Genomic DNA, 15,865 nt, shown 5'->3' with positions numbered 1-15,865 from the left:
ATTCCACCCTAACAAAAATGCATCTTTTGTAGATGCGATATCCATTGTATATAAAAGTTAGAGTAGTCTGTCCTTTGTGGTATCTGTTTCAAGCATAGATTGGCTGCCTTTCCAATGGCATTTTCCTATCATATTGTTGCACAAACAAAATTTTCTTGAGACAAGGAAACATAAAAATATCTCGCATGGAATTAAAGCTGGAGAACATAGTGAGTGTTGAAGCAAGTTTACCTTTTCATTGTGCAGAAAATTGATACGACACTACTCTTATGGGCTAGAGCATTGTTACAAATGAGGAAAATGTCTTTTAATCCAGCATTTCTCCGGTGGTTTTCTACCGTCGCAATTTTCAAGTTGTTTAAGCAGATTTTTGGAACATTGTAATATAGCCGTCTTCTGAAAAGGGTCTATAAATGAAGAATCCGCCGGGTACAGACCTTTCTGAGACCTAAATACTTTTTCAGAATAATGTGAACTTTTCTTTCTGAAATCCCCACGCTACTAGCTATCTCTTTCACAAAATACCTTCAGTGACAAGATATTTGACAGCATCAATATGCTTAGATCGGCCCAAGCAACAAGCATCTTCAGAGCTATGAAAACCATTCATTACCCACCTGCAAACTGTCATTAATGAAACTTCAAAGTGACCATATATATTATTCAGTTCATTAAAGATTGTTGGACTTTTAAAAGCAGTTCTCCCTTTGATGTAAGCACGTTTTTCAATTTTCAGTGTCTTAGCCATGTTAACACAAATGAAATAGCCAGTATATATGACAGTAACTATTTTATATGCGCCAAGCGTTTTCATTTTTCACGATTTTTAAGAGCATTTTTGGGTGTAGGCAATATATTCTTCATACGTGTAGAAATGAAACATGAAAGTATTCTACTCATGTATGAAAGTATATTAGTAACGAAAATTTTTGAAGTACCCTCGTATATATACAGAGACAATCATCTTTTCAAGACAAGAAGACCAAAAATCTACACTGTTTGTTATAGTACAGAAGAAGATTTTTATGATAGCTCCTCATAGACCAATATACTAGTAGAAATATTGAAAATGGTTTTCTCTCATTACTGTAATCTTGTTCTTTCAGTTACTAAAGGCGAGATGAAAACTATATGTCTATCTTTTTTACCGCAACAATAGACAACTCGCTTTTCCAAGATATTTGCTCAATTTCTTTTTTTCAAAAATGAACAGAATAAGTCTTCATAGTATTTGAATAGTAAGTTACCTTTAACAGTCAAAACAGCAGATGCTCTGTCTTCATCAAATCCATTCGTTACTATACAGGTGTACACTCCTGAGTCCCTGACATTTGCTCCCCATATTGTCAATCGGTATGTACTGTTCTTGATGTCTTGTATTATTCTAGAGTCATTTGTCGACACACGTTTATCATCTTTCTCCCAGTACGTCTCCATATTTGCCACTTCATTAATATCAGTAGATCCTGAGCAGGTGAATCTGACATTTTCTTCCGCGCGTATTACCATATCTAATGGAAATTGTTCAATCTTTGTTTTTCCTGAAAATTACATTTATTTCTAAAAAATGCCGAAATGAATTGAAAGGCATGTAATTTCCATCTAGTCATCTAGGCCTGTATTCATCAAAGTGTCTGTTAGAAATGATTGATTGTTTTCGTTTAACGTTAAATACTTTTTTCCCACAATTGAGCAAAAGTGAATGTATATGAGCCGCACCATGAGAAAACCAACCTAGTGCGTTTGCGACCAGCATGCATCCAGACCAGCCTGCACATCCGCGCAGTCTGGTCAGGATCCATGCTGTTCGCTTTCAAAGCCTATTGCAATTAGAGAAACTGTTAGCGAACAGCATGGATCCTGACCAGACTGCGCGGATGCGCAGGCTGGTCTGGATCCATGCTGGTCGCAAAGCCACTATGTTGGTGTTCCCATGGCGCGGCTCATATAGTGTTTTGGCTCGAGTAGTCGATTACAGACGCAAGCGGAAAAGTTGCAAGGCTGTTTTGCTTAACTGAAATAGCATGCCTTATTTCTACATGAAATAACTAATATACTGGTATTATTTCCCTTTATCATAAGCGATTTGATAAAAAGCAGTCAGACTACCAAACTTACGCCTGATTAATAATTTGCACGCGGATGACGTCACTTTACCATAAATATTCTTAGCATTGCAGTGGTAATCACCAGCATCTTCAAATCTTGCTTCCTTTAAAACATCAACAACAAAGATAAACACATACGAAAGACTTTCAATATTACACAATTTTTACCTTTAATGATGTCAGTATTAGGATATATTGACCTAAGGATATTATACGGACAAAAGAGTCCCTGGTAGATACTAGTATCACTTTTTATAGGTCGATGAAATCTCATACTGACAAAATTAAAAAAGGCAACAACTTTTTCAGTGTTTTTGATAAAATATCTCCATTTGTTATGTAAAAATTAATTCATCAGACTCCAACATTTTCACCAAGTTTTCGAAACTTCAAGAATGGAAGCAGTAACATCATATGTAAAAGAGAAAATAACCCTTTTTTGAAACAACATGTTAACCTGATGCTAAGTTTGAACACCTGGATTTCATGTGCGTGAACTTAGCCAGAGCAGCCAGAGTAGCCAGAGTTCAGCCAGAGTAGCCAGAGTTCAGCCAGAGTAGCTAGAGTTCAGCCAGAGAAGCCAGAGTTTCTAGGATTGTTACATGTTCTGGCTACTCTGGTCAGCCAGAGTAACCAGAGTAGCCAGAGTAATCAGGCCCCGTGTTCACAAAACATTTTCAGTCTTAGCTGAGGTTGATTATGGAACTTCATATGTCATTTCTATTTAAATAGCATGTTTAAAACTGAATTTCAAGTTAATAACTATTTTCAATTGTGGTCAGTTTCAGTTTAAAATTTCAAACTCAAACTCAGCTGAGATCGAAAAATGTTTGTGAACACGGGGCCTGGATTTCATTTGCTCTGGTTACTGTACTCTAGCCAGAGTTCAGCCAGAGTAGCCAGAGTTCAGCCAGAGTAGCCAGAGTTTCTAGGATTTTAACATGTCAGCCAGAGTAGCCAGGATTTCATTTGCTCTGGTTACTCTGGCTGAACTCTGGCTAGAGTACAGTAACCAGAGCAAATGAAATCCTGGCCCCGTGTTCACAAACGGTTTTCGATCTCAGCTGAGTTTGAGCTTGAAATTTTAATACCAATTTCAGGAAATCTTCAAGGTTAAATTCCAACTGAAACTGACCATAAATACTGAATAGCCACTTGAAAATAGTTATTTACTTGAAATTCAGTTTTAAACATGCTATGTAGATAGAAATGACATATTAAAAGTTCCATAATCAAACTCAGCTAAGACTAAAAATGTTTTGTGAACACGGGGCCTGATTACGAGTAGCCAGAACATGTAAAAATTCTAGAAACTCTGGCTACTCTGGCTACTCTGGCTGAACTCTGACTATTTTGGCCAGCCAGAGTAACCAGAGTCCTGGCTGAACTCTGGCTACTCTGGCTGAACTCTGGCTATTCTGGCTGAGCTCTGGCTACTCTGGCTGCTCTGGCTAAGTTCACGCACAGCTGGATTTCGTTACAGTTTTAACTTAAATGGCGTTAAATTTTTATGACGTCATAGTGTTCAACTTTTCGCCTCATGTTTATTATCTATTGTGTGATTGTGGATTAGACCAATGGAAATTGCTATAATTGGTATTAAATGTAGTGTTGTAATAAAAATAGTAAATGTGACCATCACATATCACCACAGAATTTTAGATTACTTAAAATTTGCGGACGTCTTACGCAAAAGTTATAAATTATACAGTTAGGGAAGTTTTACAATTCTGAAGACAATATCCTCCAACATTGGCAATGTTTTTCAAATCAGTCGCTGGAATATTTTTATGCCTCATTTCTTACAGGCTGAAATTTTACATTTTTTCTTTTTTTTTTCCTTAATACATGTATATGTTTTTATACATGTTTCCCAAAATCAATCACTTTAAAACAAAGCTATGAAAGTCACTTCTGGATAAATTCTAGCTTTCAAATGGTTAATTGCTGAGAATCAATAAATCTCAAGAACAAAATTGAGAACTTTATAACAGATAGCAGTAAGCCTTACATTTTATCATGATTGTGAAAGCTGACATTTTCATTGAATGACTTCCTATGATTAACTATGACAGATTAAGATTTATACCGAAATATACAAGCTCCCATTCGGCATAAATTTATACCATCCTAAACCGATTTGCTGCCTAGATTTGTACCAAGTGACGTTTGGGTATGGTTCACCCTTGACTAAGCAGTCTATGGTTACAGGTCTACTTTCTGCTACCTTAATCTCCGCTGGAGGGTGTTTGATGATAGTTGGCTTTTCACCTGGAAGGTTAAAAACATTCAAACTTGTAAGAAGTCTAAACTTGTGCTATTGTAACGATTACTGAATGCATAAAGGGAAGTAATTCCATTAATATGCAAATTTGTAAACCTGTCAATTGTCATTGGAGTAAAATACAGTATATAGGCGCAATAAATCACCTTTGGCGATGAGCTAGCTTTTCACCAACGGGATTTGTGTGTGTCTGTCCGTGTTGATGCCAGTACATGGCACGAAAACGTTACACTATGACGTTTATTTGGAGGAAAGCTTTAAGGGGAGACCATTCTGGACATTTTTTAAAAATTTGAATTTTCAGGTATTATCATTCTTACTGAAAGCATTCAGGTATCAATACGCTAATAAATCATTTTGACCTTGCTCAGTTTAACAGGGAGTCGTCCATTTTAATCCTATACAATTATTGCCTTTTGGTGAGGCCGATAAAAACACACATCAACCGAACCTAAAAGGTAACAATTGTTTTATTAGTAAATCAAGCCTACTTATAAGTATAAAAATTAAATGCAAATATCTGTAGCCTCTGGTCATTTTTCGTAGTAAATTGTGTACGACGTCGCATTGTTTGACGTCAATTCGTTATCTGACGTCAGAGCAGGAGGTCAGTACGTGTTTTTGGCTCCGCCTTTGAGTCAATACGACATTTTATCATTGATCATATGACAACATATAGACCAATGGAAAGGACTATATAATAATGGAAACAATTGTTATCGTTGATACTTTCTTTTACTGTGTATTTGTTTTCAAATTAGGTACAATATGTTTAACATCAACTAAAGTCTTAATATGAAACTACTTACATTAGACTGTATGTATTCATTAAATTTGAAGGTACTTTGTTAGACTATTGTTCTATGTCATAATTAATTATAAAATCACAATTTATATAACTAGGCATATTCTCGAGATACCCATTTAAATTGATATTTTATTGAAAGTACCAAACGCAACTGTAATGTGTGACGAATGTGTTTTCAAAATAACGTCCAGGTGTGCAGGTGGAAATGAGCACACAAACCGATAGCGCCTTAACAAGTCATTTATGGTAGAAACATAACAGTTTGCTTATCGTTTCATATCGTTCTGAAAAACAAGAATGAATGCACAACATTATCGCCGGATGTAGTAACCATGCATCTATAAGCAATTCAGATCGCTAAGTAGATTTTCTCTGCAGCTTAGAATGTAAGTAAGTGGAACTTCTACGAAAAGTGAAATCGGATTTTGTTTAAAGTAAAGTCAAAGAGATATAAATTGAAGAACAAAAACCAAAGTGTCTGGAGTAAGAAAATTCGCACGGATAGTTTACATTAATCCTAAAAACTTTCCTATCTGATGGCACAACAAAAGAATTTTTCAATTCACAAAACCATTTAAATTGCTGCATATATTGTGGGTAATCCAAAGCAAATATAAGGCATTTGTGTTAACAGATAAGTCAGCTTTGAACTTGGCCTTGCACGAGTAGTATACAAGCCGCGCCATGAGGAAACCAACATAGTGCATTTGCGACCAGCATGGATCCAGACCAGCCTGCGCATATCCGCACAACCTGGTCAGGATCCATGATGTTCGCTTTCAAAGCCTATTGCAACTAGAGAAACTGTTAGCGAACAGCATGGATCCTGACCAGACTGCGCGGATGAGTAGGCTGGTCTGGATCCATGCTGGTCGCAAAGCCACTATGTTGGTTTTCTCATGGCACAGCTGAAATAAACCTACCCGATAGGTTACGGTAGACATTGAGGTAAACATCAGAGAACACGTATCCATGGATGTTACTGGCGTTACACTGAATATTCATGTGATCTTCCAGAGTCAGTTTAGTCAGTTTTAATGTATTTGTGTCTTTCATGACGATTCTGCTGTTGTTGAAAACACGTGGATCTCGAACTCCTAAAATTAAAAATAACTTCAAAATCTGTTTTGTCTAAAAAAGGAAAATCAAAGGTTAGTCAAAAAATAGTTAATAATTAATCAATTGTTAAATGACTGATTACATATTATATACTTCTAGCGATTTGGTGACTCAAGCCAAAAGATTACAAAATCTTTTTTGACAAATAAAAGAGAATTTGGCGTTCAATGATTTCAAGATTTTCAAGATTTTATTTGAATCAGGGTACACTATAGAGCGAGTTTAATTAGGATGACTACCCGTAATAGGCCTCAATTTCACCAAAAGCGTACACACAACTTGATAATGCAAGCTTTGAAAATGTCAAACGATAGAAATAAGGTGCATATTGACAAGTTATATAGTGACAGAAGTTCTCAAAAAATTCCTTTAGATTACCGCCCCCCCCCCCCGCCCCCAACCCGATAATTTTGGTTTTTCATGAGGTATCTCCCCTGAAAACTAGTTAAAAATCATTTTCTCCTTTTACCGATGGGGAATTTTAGATTTCTTTTTAATATTTGTGTCAGAATCATATAATGCAGCATTCTACCGCAAAACTTTCTCGAAACTCAAGCTCAGATTCTCATAATCAAAGAAATTATATATTTCCCATAGGCATTAATGTTAACTTCGATGCCGATTATCTCCCCCCAAAAAATGGTCAAATTCGAAAAATCTCTTGGTGAAACGTTTTTAATATTGAATGTCTTTAAAGTGACCAGATTTCATTTAAATATTACCATCCAGTTACAAGATATGAAATATGGCTATTACACCATGTTATCCATAAGAATCAGTTAATGGTATACTCCATCCGCACATCTTATGAAAATTCTAAAGTATCCTCATACGCATGTGCATTTCAATTTTGAGCAAGATTGCAATAAAATTTGATCGCAGTGCTAATTCCTGTGCCCTTTACTGTTACATGTATAGCCAGATATTATACAAAGCCGTACACTGGTACTGTTGACGCTCTTGACCATGCGTCTCTATTCTCAGAATTATTTTAATCTAAATCTTGCTCTCTTGGTGTTTAGTTGGCCATTTAGTTATTGAAAGATCTCAGTATCCTTTACTGATTTAAATGAAATGTTGTCGTTAAAGGGACGCCGGAAAATAGCAGCCGCAATTTTTGTGTAAAATACTTATGTTCCGTGAGAATAAAAATGGCGTTAATTAGATAGCTTCAAATCTTTTACAAAAGTGGATTTTTTTAGATTATTTTCTTAAATCGTCATTTTCTCGTCTTTAAACAGCAAAAGTTCCAATCAGATAAAAGAATTGTTTCACACAACACCACTTTGCAGAAAGCAACAAACATATTTTTGGCATATACATAGAGATTAACTGAAACTGATACAAATATTTGACAACTGCATTTAAACGAAGATCAACAGATACGCTGTCTCGAGCATGCATGTTAGCTGCAGTAATTACTGCGAGAATGAAAGAGGATATTTTACGACACCAGTGCCTTTTCTCAATAGCTTTAACCACCGAAACCCCTGTATCATTAGACAGAGATATTAGTAATTCGTTTACACCTTCAAGAGTATAAGCAGTTCTTTTACGACTTGAGCGCTGAAACGCATGTCATGAAACAAATAATTCCCTTCTTTCTAATATATTTTAATTTCTTTTATTTATTTATTTAGAGATAACCCGTTTATTTTCCATTCCATATAAAACAGTACATAAATTTATAAAATACAACATGTAAACAAGGAATATCATTAAATGCTGCATCTGTAAGTTAAGTACAGAGCTATCTTTTCAAATTGAAAAACAAATTATTAGTAAAGAGATGTAATTTTGATCGTAGCTCACGGAAGATGATTTTTTTTTTTGAAGATATTAATATCTAAAAGAATTACATAGTGAATGAAGTGAATAAAGGTTATGTTTAAAAAGTTTCTTAAATCGATTTGCCAACAAACCGACACCTACTCCAGTAGTTCCATATGATCCCGATTCATGTTATGTAAAGAAAGTTTTACTGTGTTTTTCTCACTCTTCTTTCTAGAAGGAATGTTAAAAAACTCAAATCTAGGGATAATATTAACTAACTCATTTTTGAAAATAAACTATTTTGCTAAAATTATCATATAGTTAACCAAACAACTTTTTTGAGTTTGAGGGATGTTTGAAAGGCCGAAACTAATATTTCGGAAGTTTAAATAGACTCCTTCCTAATCTATTCACACCTCTTCCTTATAAAAACCTTAGGCCCATATTATATTATGCGCGAATGGCCTCAATTCAAACCTATTTGTTGAGAACTCGATTATAAATCAAACTAATCTCTCTCAATTGTATTAAGATTTAAAAACAAGAATATTGAACGCGTTCATAACATAGATATTGAACACATAATGCCCTTTACCTTCTTTCGGTAATTGATTAAGAAGTTAATATCAACCTACGTTATATGTAAATTACCTTCAAGGGGAACACCGTTGATGTACCGAGTATATTTTGGTTTTGGAACGCCGTCAGCTTCGCAGACAAATGTTGCCTCATCATCGACTCTGGCTTCAACAGTCTTAGGTTCCTGTACCCAATATGGTGCAGCTGAAATACAAACCCAAGTTGATCTACCTGAATAATTCAGTCTTTAAACTTTTTAATGCGAAAATTATCACTAACAAGAAACTATTTTTAAAGTTAGGACAAAATGACAACTTACTAAACAACGTAAATTGACTGTAAAAAGGTTTTAGATATTTTTACAATGATATTCAAGCCTTATTTGGAATAATAATATATGATATCTTTATGTAGAGCTATCTATGGAGAAACAAGTCATTCATTTGTAAAGTGTCTCAGATAAGTAACAAAAGGGTTGAGCCAACTTGAGCGCGCGAAAGCGAGGTAAGTCTTCCGTTCTAAAAATAGGGAATATTTCAAATACTACTTAAATGAATCTCCACGTTCTACAATTCATTCATTTTCAACTGTACTTACAATCAATTCTGACATGAAAGGTTCTGGCAATAACATGAGTCGACTCTTCGATCTGGTTCATACACATGTACTGTCCAGCATCTGACTCCTGAACGTTTCCAGTGTATAATTCCTGTCCATAACTCTTGAACCTGGCTTGATAGGAAAACGTTCCCTGAATTTTCTTCCAGTATATATTCGGTGTGGGACTATAAGGAGAAATATTTATGTTGAAATAATGACTACCATTTGTCAAAGACCGATTTTGTTAAAAGTAAATAATCAAATTTCTAAAAAACACACATTTTTTTACTGATTAAATATATTTGCCCTAGTCAGAGAATACGCAAATCTGATGAAAAAGATTTTAGCTCTTGCGTGAATGCTGACACGTTATAGAATAACAATAATAATAATTTAATATTAGTTACACAAAAAAGCAATTATTCACTGTCAATTTTTTTTTTAAAAAAGAAGGTATTCACTAACTGATTTATTGCTAGAATGGTATACCATACAAAATCAAATAAGAGCACTGCCTGCGGGTGCTAACGCTACTCTGTAAAAATGTGCAAAAAGAGATATTCTTCTTGGCCTTGTTACTCACATACTGGCGGCCAAAATGGTTCAAAGCAATAATATTCAAGAAGTGTACCTAAACGAAAGCCAACTTTTGTATTGTATCTTAAAATAGATCATAATTCATAAGTAAAGTAAAGCAAATTATGGTTCTTGACTTACTTATTAATCGATGAATTATCAACAAATGTGCAAAGTTTCAAAGATATTTCTAATAGTTTGTTAAGACCTAAATCAAAATCATATCAAACACTGACGCCGAGAATCAAGGGACGACGATACATCGTCGATGGTTTTTTCCGTTTATCAGAATTCGGACGAGCTGAAATATATGCATTCAACTGTAAAACTTAAAGCAAAAATTGAAATCTTATAATATAACAAATATTGTATATGCACTTTTATTTTATGTCTAAAGAACGCAGTCAAACATATTACTTGTGTAAAATTAATTAACATCACTTAAATTTTGTAAAATTCAGTCATTTTGGTCAACATACATATCAACAAAGGCTCTCGTTTCATGATCATTTTTATGCTTTATTTTTTTAAAGTAAATTTTACTAAAAAAATCAAAATACTTTGAAAAATGGTAAGTACTTTGAAGTAGGAAGATGGTTCTATTCTATGATTATAAAGTTCTATTTTGTTCTAGTAATTAGTGAATTAGTAAATACAATTCTTAATTTTGTATAGGAAGTGATATTTTTTGTGTAGATATACCTATTTCTACTACTTGTTAGCGTCAAAAAAGTGTCAAAATCTAATTTCATACAGGGTTTATGCATATTGACCAATAAGAATTGTGTCCCTTTCAAACGAAATAATATAATTAAAAAAATGCTTCCAAGTACAGATACATTTTATAAAAGCAGTGTACTAAATAAAACCACTTAACGCTTACCGTTTAAATTCTAATTAAACTACGGAACCAGCCCGCTGGCTATGGCGAGATATAGGAGTTCGTTCATTATTCTAATGAGAAACTGTGAAGTGCAAATACTGGTATACCATCGAGCAGTTACTAAGACAAGAGGGTCATCATTACCCTGGATTACTCCCCTCGGTTATATGAGCTACATATTTCAAATGACAAACTGATGCTAAAATATTAAGAAAGTAGGTCAGTAGGTCACATTCATGGTCACTGAATGTCAGTTTTAAGATCGGTGTGCTAAACTGTACATGTCATTCAAATTGTTAACAAGAAAGTAGGTCAGTAGGTCAGATTCATGGTCACTGAATATCAGTTTTAAGATCGGTGTGCAATACTTTACATGTCATCAAAATTTTAAGGCTGTACCTTGAGAAAACAAGGAAGTAGGGCAGTACGTCAGTAGGTCACATTCATGGTCACTGAAAGTCGGTTTAAGATCGGTATGCAAAACTATACATGCCATCAAAATTTCAAGGCAGTATCTTAAAATCTTTAAAAAAAAACAAGAAAGTAGATCAGTAGGTCAAGGTCACAGTCGGGTGACCCTTATCATTTGGGGTCATTAGGTAATTATAATTAAACAGTCTAGGAAATATGATCTGATAATTTTGACGTATTTTTTCCTATATAACTCATATAATAAGTGACCAATCTTGTTAGAGATCAACAAGGAAATGATATATACAAACTATCAAAGGCCTGCCTCTTGAACTTTCAGACAAGCAGTTTTTTTCCTATACAAGTCTATGTACACTTGGGACCCCCAGGGCAGGACATTTTTCTCCCCAGGGCCATACTTTGATTAATTTTGGTAATAGACCACTAGGCAATGCAACATACCAAATATCAAATGTCTAGGACTTGCAGTTTCAGGTAAGAAGATTTGTAAAGTGTTTTCCTATATAAGTCTATGTAAAACTTGGCCCCCACCCCACTCCCTCCACAAACACCCACACCCCTGGGTGGGACCTCTTTTTAACTAAGGGGCATCATTTGAATACCCTTGGTAGAGGACCACACCAAATATCAAAGCCCTAGGTCCTGTGGTTTTGTACAAGAAGATTTTGTAAGTTTTCCCTATATAAGTCTATGTAAATTGTGTGACTGCCAGGGCGGGGCAAAATTTTACCCTAGGGGGAATAATTTGAACAATCTTGGTAGAGAACTCTAGATGATGCTACATACAAAATATTAAAGCCTCAGGCCCTGTGGTTTGGGAGAAGAAGATTTTCAAAATTTTCCCTATATAAGTCAATGTAAACCATGCAACCCCAGGGGTGGGGCCATATTTGATACGGGGGGGGGGGGCGTAATTTGATTAATCTTGCTAGAGGACCACTAGATTATGCTACATACCAAGTACAAAGACCCTAGGACCTGTGGTTTTTGACAAGAAGTAATTTAAAGATTTTCCTTTCGATTGCCATGGCAATCGGACGTCTGCATGGATTTCAATTCTTTGAACAATTTTGAAAGGGGAGACATCCAAGGATCATTCCTGTAAAGTTTATTGTGAATTTGCCCCGTGGTGTTAAAGAAGAAGATTTTTGTTAGAAATAGTTGACACACGACGCACGGTGCACGACGCACACCGCACGGCGGACGACGGACATCGAGCGGTCACAAAAGCTTACCCTGAGCCTTTGGCTCAGATGAGCTATAGAGGAAACAACTTTCAATTAAAAAGAGCATCTCTGGATTTATGTATTGCTGTAGCTGGTTCTCAGCATGTCAATGCATTTGCAACTCCTCGCGCAGAAAACAAGGTAGAAAAGCCTCCATGGGATTCGTAATCTTTGGTCTTTCCCGTTGTTTAAACAAAAACTTTACCGTAATTCCGACCCGTCGAAATGGGTTGAAATATATCACTATTTTTCCACAGTGGTATGCACACGATCCAGTTAAGTTGATACATTTCTAAAGATTTAGTAAAAAGATAACAAAGACGACTATATGTGATGAAATGAAACTCTCTGTGTAACTAGTAGTTGATAGGTTCGAGGATAATAATTCTCACACTAATCTGTTACAGAAGTATTTAAACATAATTGGAAAATCTTAAACAGACACTTGATACGTTTTTCATCTTAAAGATTAGTCTTCAAAATGAGATAAGGACATGTCATCTAATATGGGCCTAGTTTTGTGAAATATCACTGTGAGCATTGTGCTAAAGCAACGTAGCAACATTTAACTGAAAATTGTATCTTAATTTGTAACATACTCTCCTGCAAATATACATTTGAGCCTCATCGTTTCGCCCTTTATGAAAATATTGTCGCTAGGTGATGTCCACAGATAGTGAGGTGAGTGTGTTTGCTGTTTTGCTGAAATAAGAAAAAAAGTTACAGATGAACGGGAACACAGACCCAATAGGAAACACCATGTTGCAGAAATATAGTCCGCTCAAACTCAAAAACCCAGAGCACTGTGTATATGAAAATGTATACTTTTTAAACATGAACAGCGCTACAAAATGTATCATAAAGATAAAGAGGGGAAAAGGAAAATATACAGGAGTACTGTACATAGACAGTAGTAAAATCCATTTTGAATTTTGACCATGAAAATGAACATAAATATTCTTGATATAAGTCTTGAAACCCCACTAAGTCTTGCATGAGACAAGAACGTATGAGAATTGAAAACAACGATTAAATATAATCATTTAATATAAAGAAAAACAACTAAAACATTAAATTTGTAGCCTATACAGTATTATTTATTCGCTTAAAATGTTTTGAGATAAAAGTAAAAAAAACCTAAAATCTTACGAAATGAAAAAAGAAGATATTTAAGTATACAATTCATAACTTTGATATGACGTTAAGCTAATATTCCTCATGTTTTAAATCAAAATTTTTATTTATTTTCACCTGAACTGATTGAGTGTATGCCCATTCACAGACTGCAAAATGTTTAAGTACATAATTTACATGTATTTGTTACTTGATTCTAGACAGTACAAAGTTCAGCCTATATTTCAAAGTTCCAATACTAGTTTATTAAAAGGCATTTTATATATAATGTAACGCCAACACAACATATATTACGCAGTGTCAGGAAGAGTATAGACAGTCGTACAGAGACAATAATCTATAAATAGTAACATACATTCTAAGACTTTCACTATATGTCCAGGTCCGGTTGAACTCGCTCTTATTAAGTTGTTGACAGCCATACAGTGGTAAGCTCGCCCATCTTGTTCATCTGACTTCTCCACATTCGTGAATCTCAGTCTCCCTTGAAATTAATTATTCATTGTTTAATACCAATAATATATGAGTTTCCATTTTATGCATCAATGACTTCAATTAAAAGCTTGAAATACAATACAATATTTGTACTTCTACTATACTTGAATGTAAGTATATTTATTCGATTGTCGCAACCACTGGCACCAGAACAGAAAGAAAATGCCACTGTACATGTTATACCTTACCCCTAGGTATTCTATAAGAACCATGGTCATGAAGGGGAAAATTTACTAATCCGTTTCAATCGCGCATTTCATACTTAAAACACGCAGTTCGGTAAATGTGTACTATGTATATAAAACATGTAGTGATTTATCTTCCATTGTGTCCCGGTCACAATTCTTTAATACATCTTATCTTAGAAAAACAACGCGTAGTTTATAATTATTTCAACGTTACACAAAAAACTTGCTAGACCTTCCCTGGTGAAGTTCCGTTCTAGATTACAAAACCATTCTGATTGGCTGTTGTGAAAATGTATGTCAATCGTCATTTTACTACACGTGTTCGCTAAAATGTGAAAATGCAGCATAAATGTGCAAAATGAATAAAATAAACAGAACAGACGCAGACCATTGTACGATTTCAAATTAAAGATCATATACAAGATGAATTTCATTCATCATTTCCAGTTTTAGTGTAAAATTCTAATTTTTTTTTTAAATTCTGTTTTTGTTTGTTTACATTTCGCCAAACATGTGCACACTGCCGTGACCTCTAGACCGGATGTTCATTAGGGAAGGTCAATCAAGTTTTTTCTGTAATGTTGACGAAAGCATAAAATATGTTGATAATCTCAGCAATATGGAATATTGAGACAAGGTGACTGGTGCACGATGGAAGATAAATTATCGCTTGTTCAATATACTGGGTTACCGCCATTTCACCGAATCTTTTGCCGTCGAGCGTTTTAATTTGATTTAAATTTTATCGTATATGGACCATACGAAGGTTTAAGTATTAGATTTTTTCCCGTTCATGCCCATGGTTCTTATAGAATACCTTGAGGTAGGGTATAACATGTACAAAGGCATTTTCTTTCTGATCTGGCGCCAGTGGTCGCAACTTAGCTATTGCTACGTAAAAATTTGTGAGGACTAAATACATTGAAATTAGTGAATTTTCATCAGTGAAATTATACCCTTTTAAGCATATTTCCTTTTCAGGAATTGTTAATGTTTGATCACGGGCCATTGTTGGCCAACATTAAATTTATCAAGTCACGTGTACTTATGCATGAATATTGAATAAACTTCTTTGAAATTCTTAATTTTGAATTTGGAAAGATAAATAAAAATATCAAATTATATTGATTATAACATAAGTTATTATTTCGGGCAAATTAAATACCAACTTCACTGACAAGTTTCGTCACGTTTGGAATATTGTATTTGTATATATCAATTTATCAAATACTTTACGCATAAAATCAAAGCGCCATAAACTTTTGATTGTAATCAGTACTACTTTCCCCGGGATTGCAATCAGTATTATATTCCCTGGGATTGTGATCAGTATTGTATTCCCTGTGATTGTGAACAGTATTATATTCCCTGGGATTGTGATCAGTATTATATTCCCTGGGATTGTAATCAGTATTGTATTCCCTGTGATTGTGAACAGTATTATATTCCCTGGGATTGTGATCAGTATTTCATTCCCTGGGATTGTAATCAGTATTGTATTCCCTGGGATTGTGATCAGTATTATATTCCCTGTGATTGTGATTAGTATTGTACTCCCTGGGATAGTAATCAGTATTGTATTCCCTGGGATTGTGATCAGTATTATATTCCCTGTGATTGTGATCAGTATTGTATTCCCTGGGATTGTAATCAGTATTGT

At 34.7% G+C, this 15,865-nt stretch overlaps 1 protein-coding gene across 1 annotated transcript in view; it reads right to left on the bottom strand.

Moving 5' to 3' along the window:
• LOC123530345 (uncharacterized) overlaps positions 1-15,865 on the bottom strand; it is an 80,554-nt gene that overhangs the window by 42,516 nt on the left and 22,173 nt on the right. Inside the window, exons 5-12 of the mRNA XM_053521743.1 lie at positions 13,878-14,006; positions 12,988-13,090; positions 9,269-9,456; positions 8,744-8,875; positions 6,124-6,297; positions 4,198-4,379; positions 2,119-2,212; positions 1,248-1,541 (exon numbers count right to left, since the gene is read on the bottom strand). Of these exons, the coding sequence (XP_053377718.1) occupies positions 1,248-1,541; positions 2,119-2,212; positions 4,198-4,379; positions 6,124-6,297; positions 8,744-8,875; positions 9,269-9,456; positions 12,988-13,090; positions 13,878-14,006 (1,296 nt within the window). The remainder of the gene's footprint in view (positions 1-1,247; positions 1,542-2,118; positions 2,213-4,197; positions 4,380-6,123; positions 6,298-8,743; positions 8,876-9,268; positions 9,457-12,987; positions 13,091-13,877; positions 14,007-15,865) is intronic.

This window comes from Mercenaria mercenaria, chromosome 13 (genome assembly GCF_021730395.1).
Source record: "Mercenaria mercenaria strain notata chromosome 13, MADL_Memer_1, whole genome shotgun sequence".
NCBI classification, from domain to species: Eukaryota; Metazoa; Mollusca; class Bivalvia; order Venerida; family Veneridae; genus Mercenaria; species Mercenaria mercenaria.
This window is presented reverse-complemented; position numbering and strand designations above follow the sequence as displayed.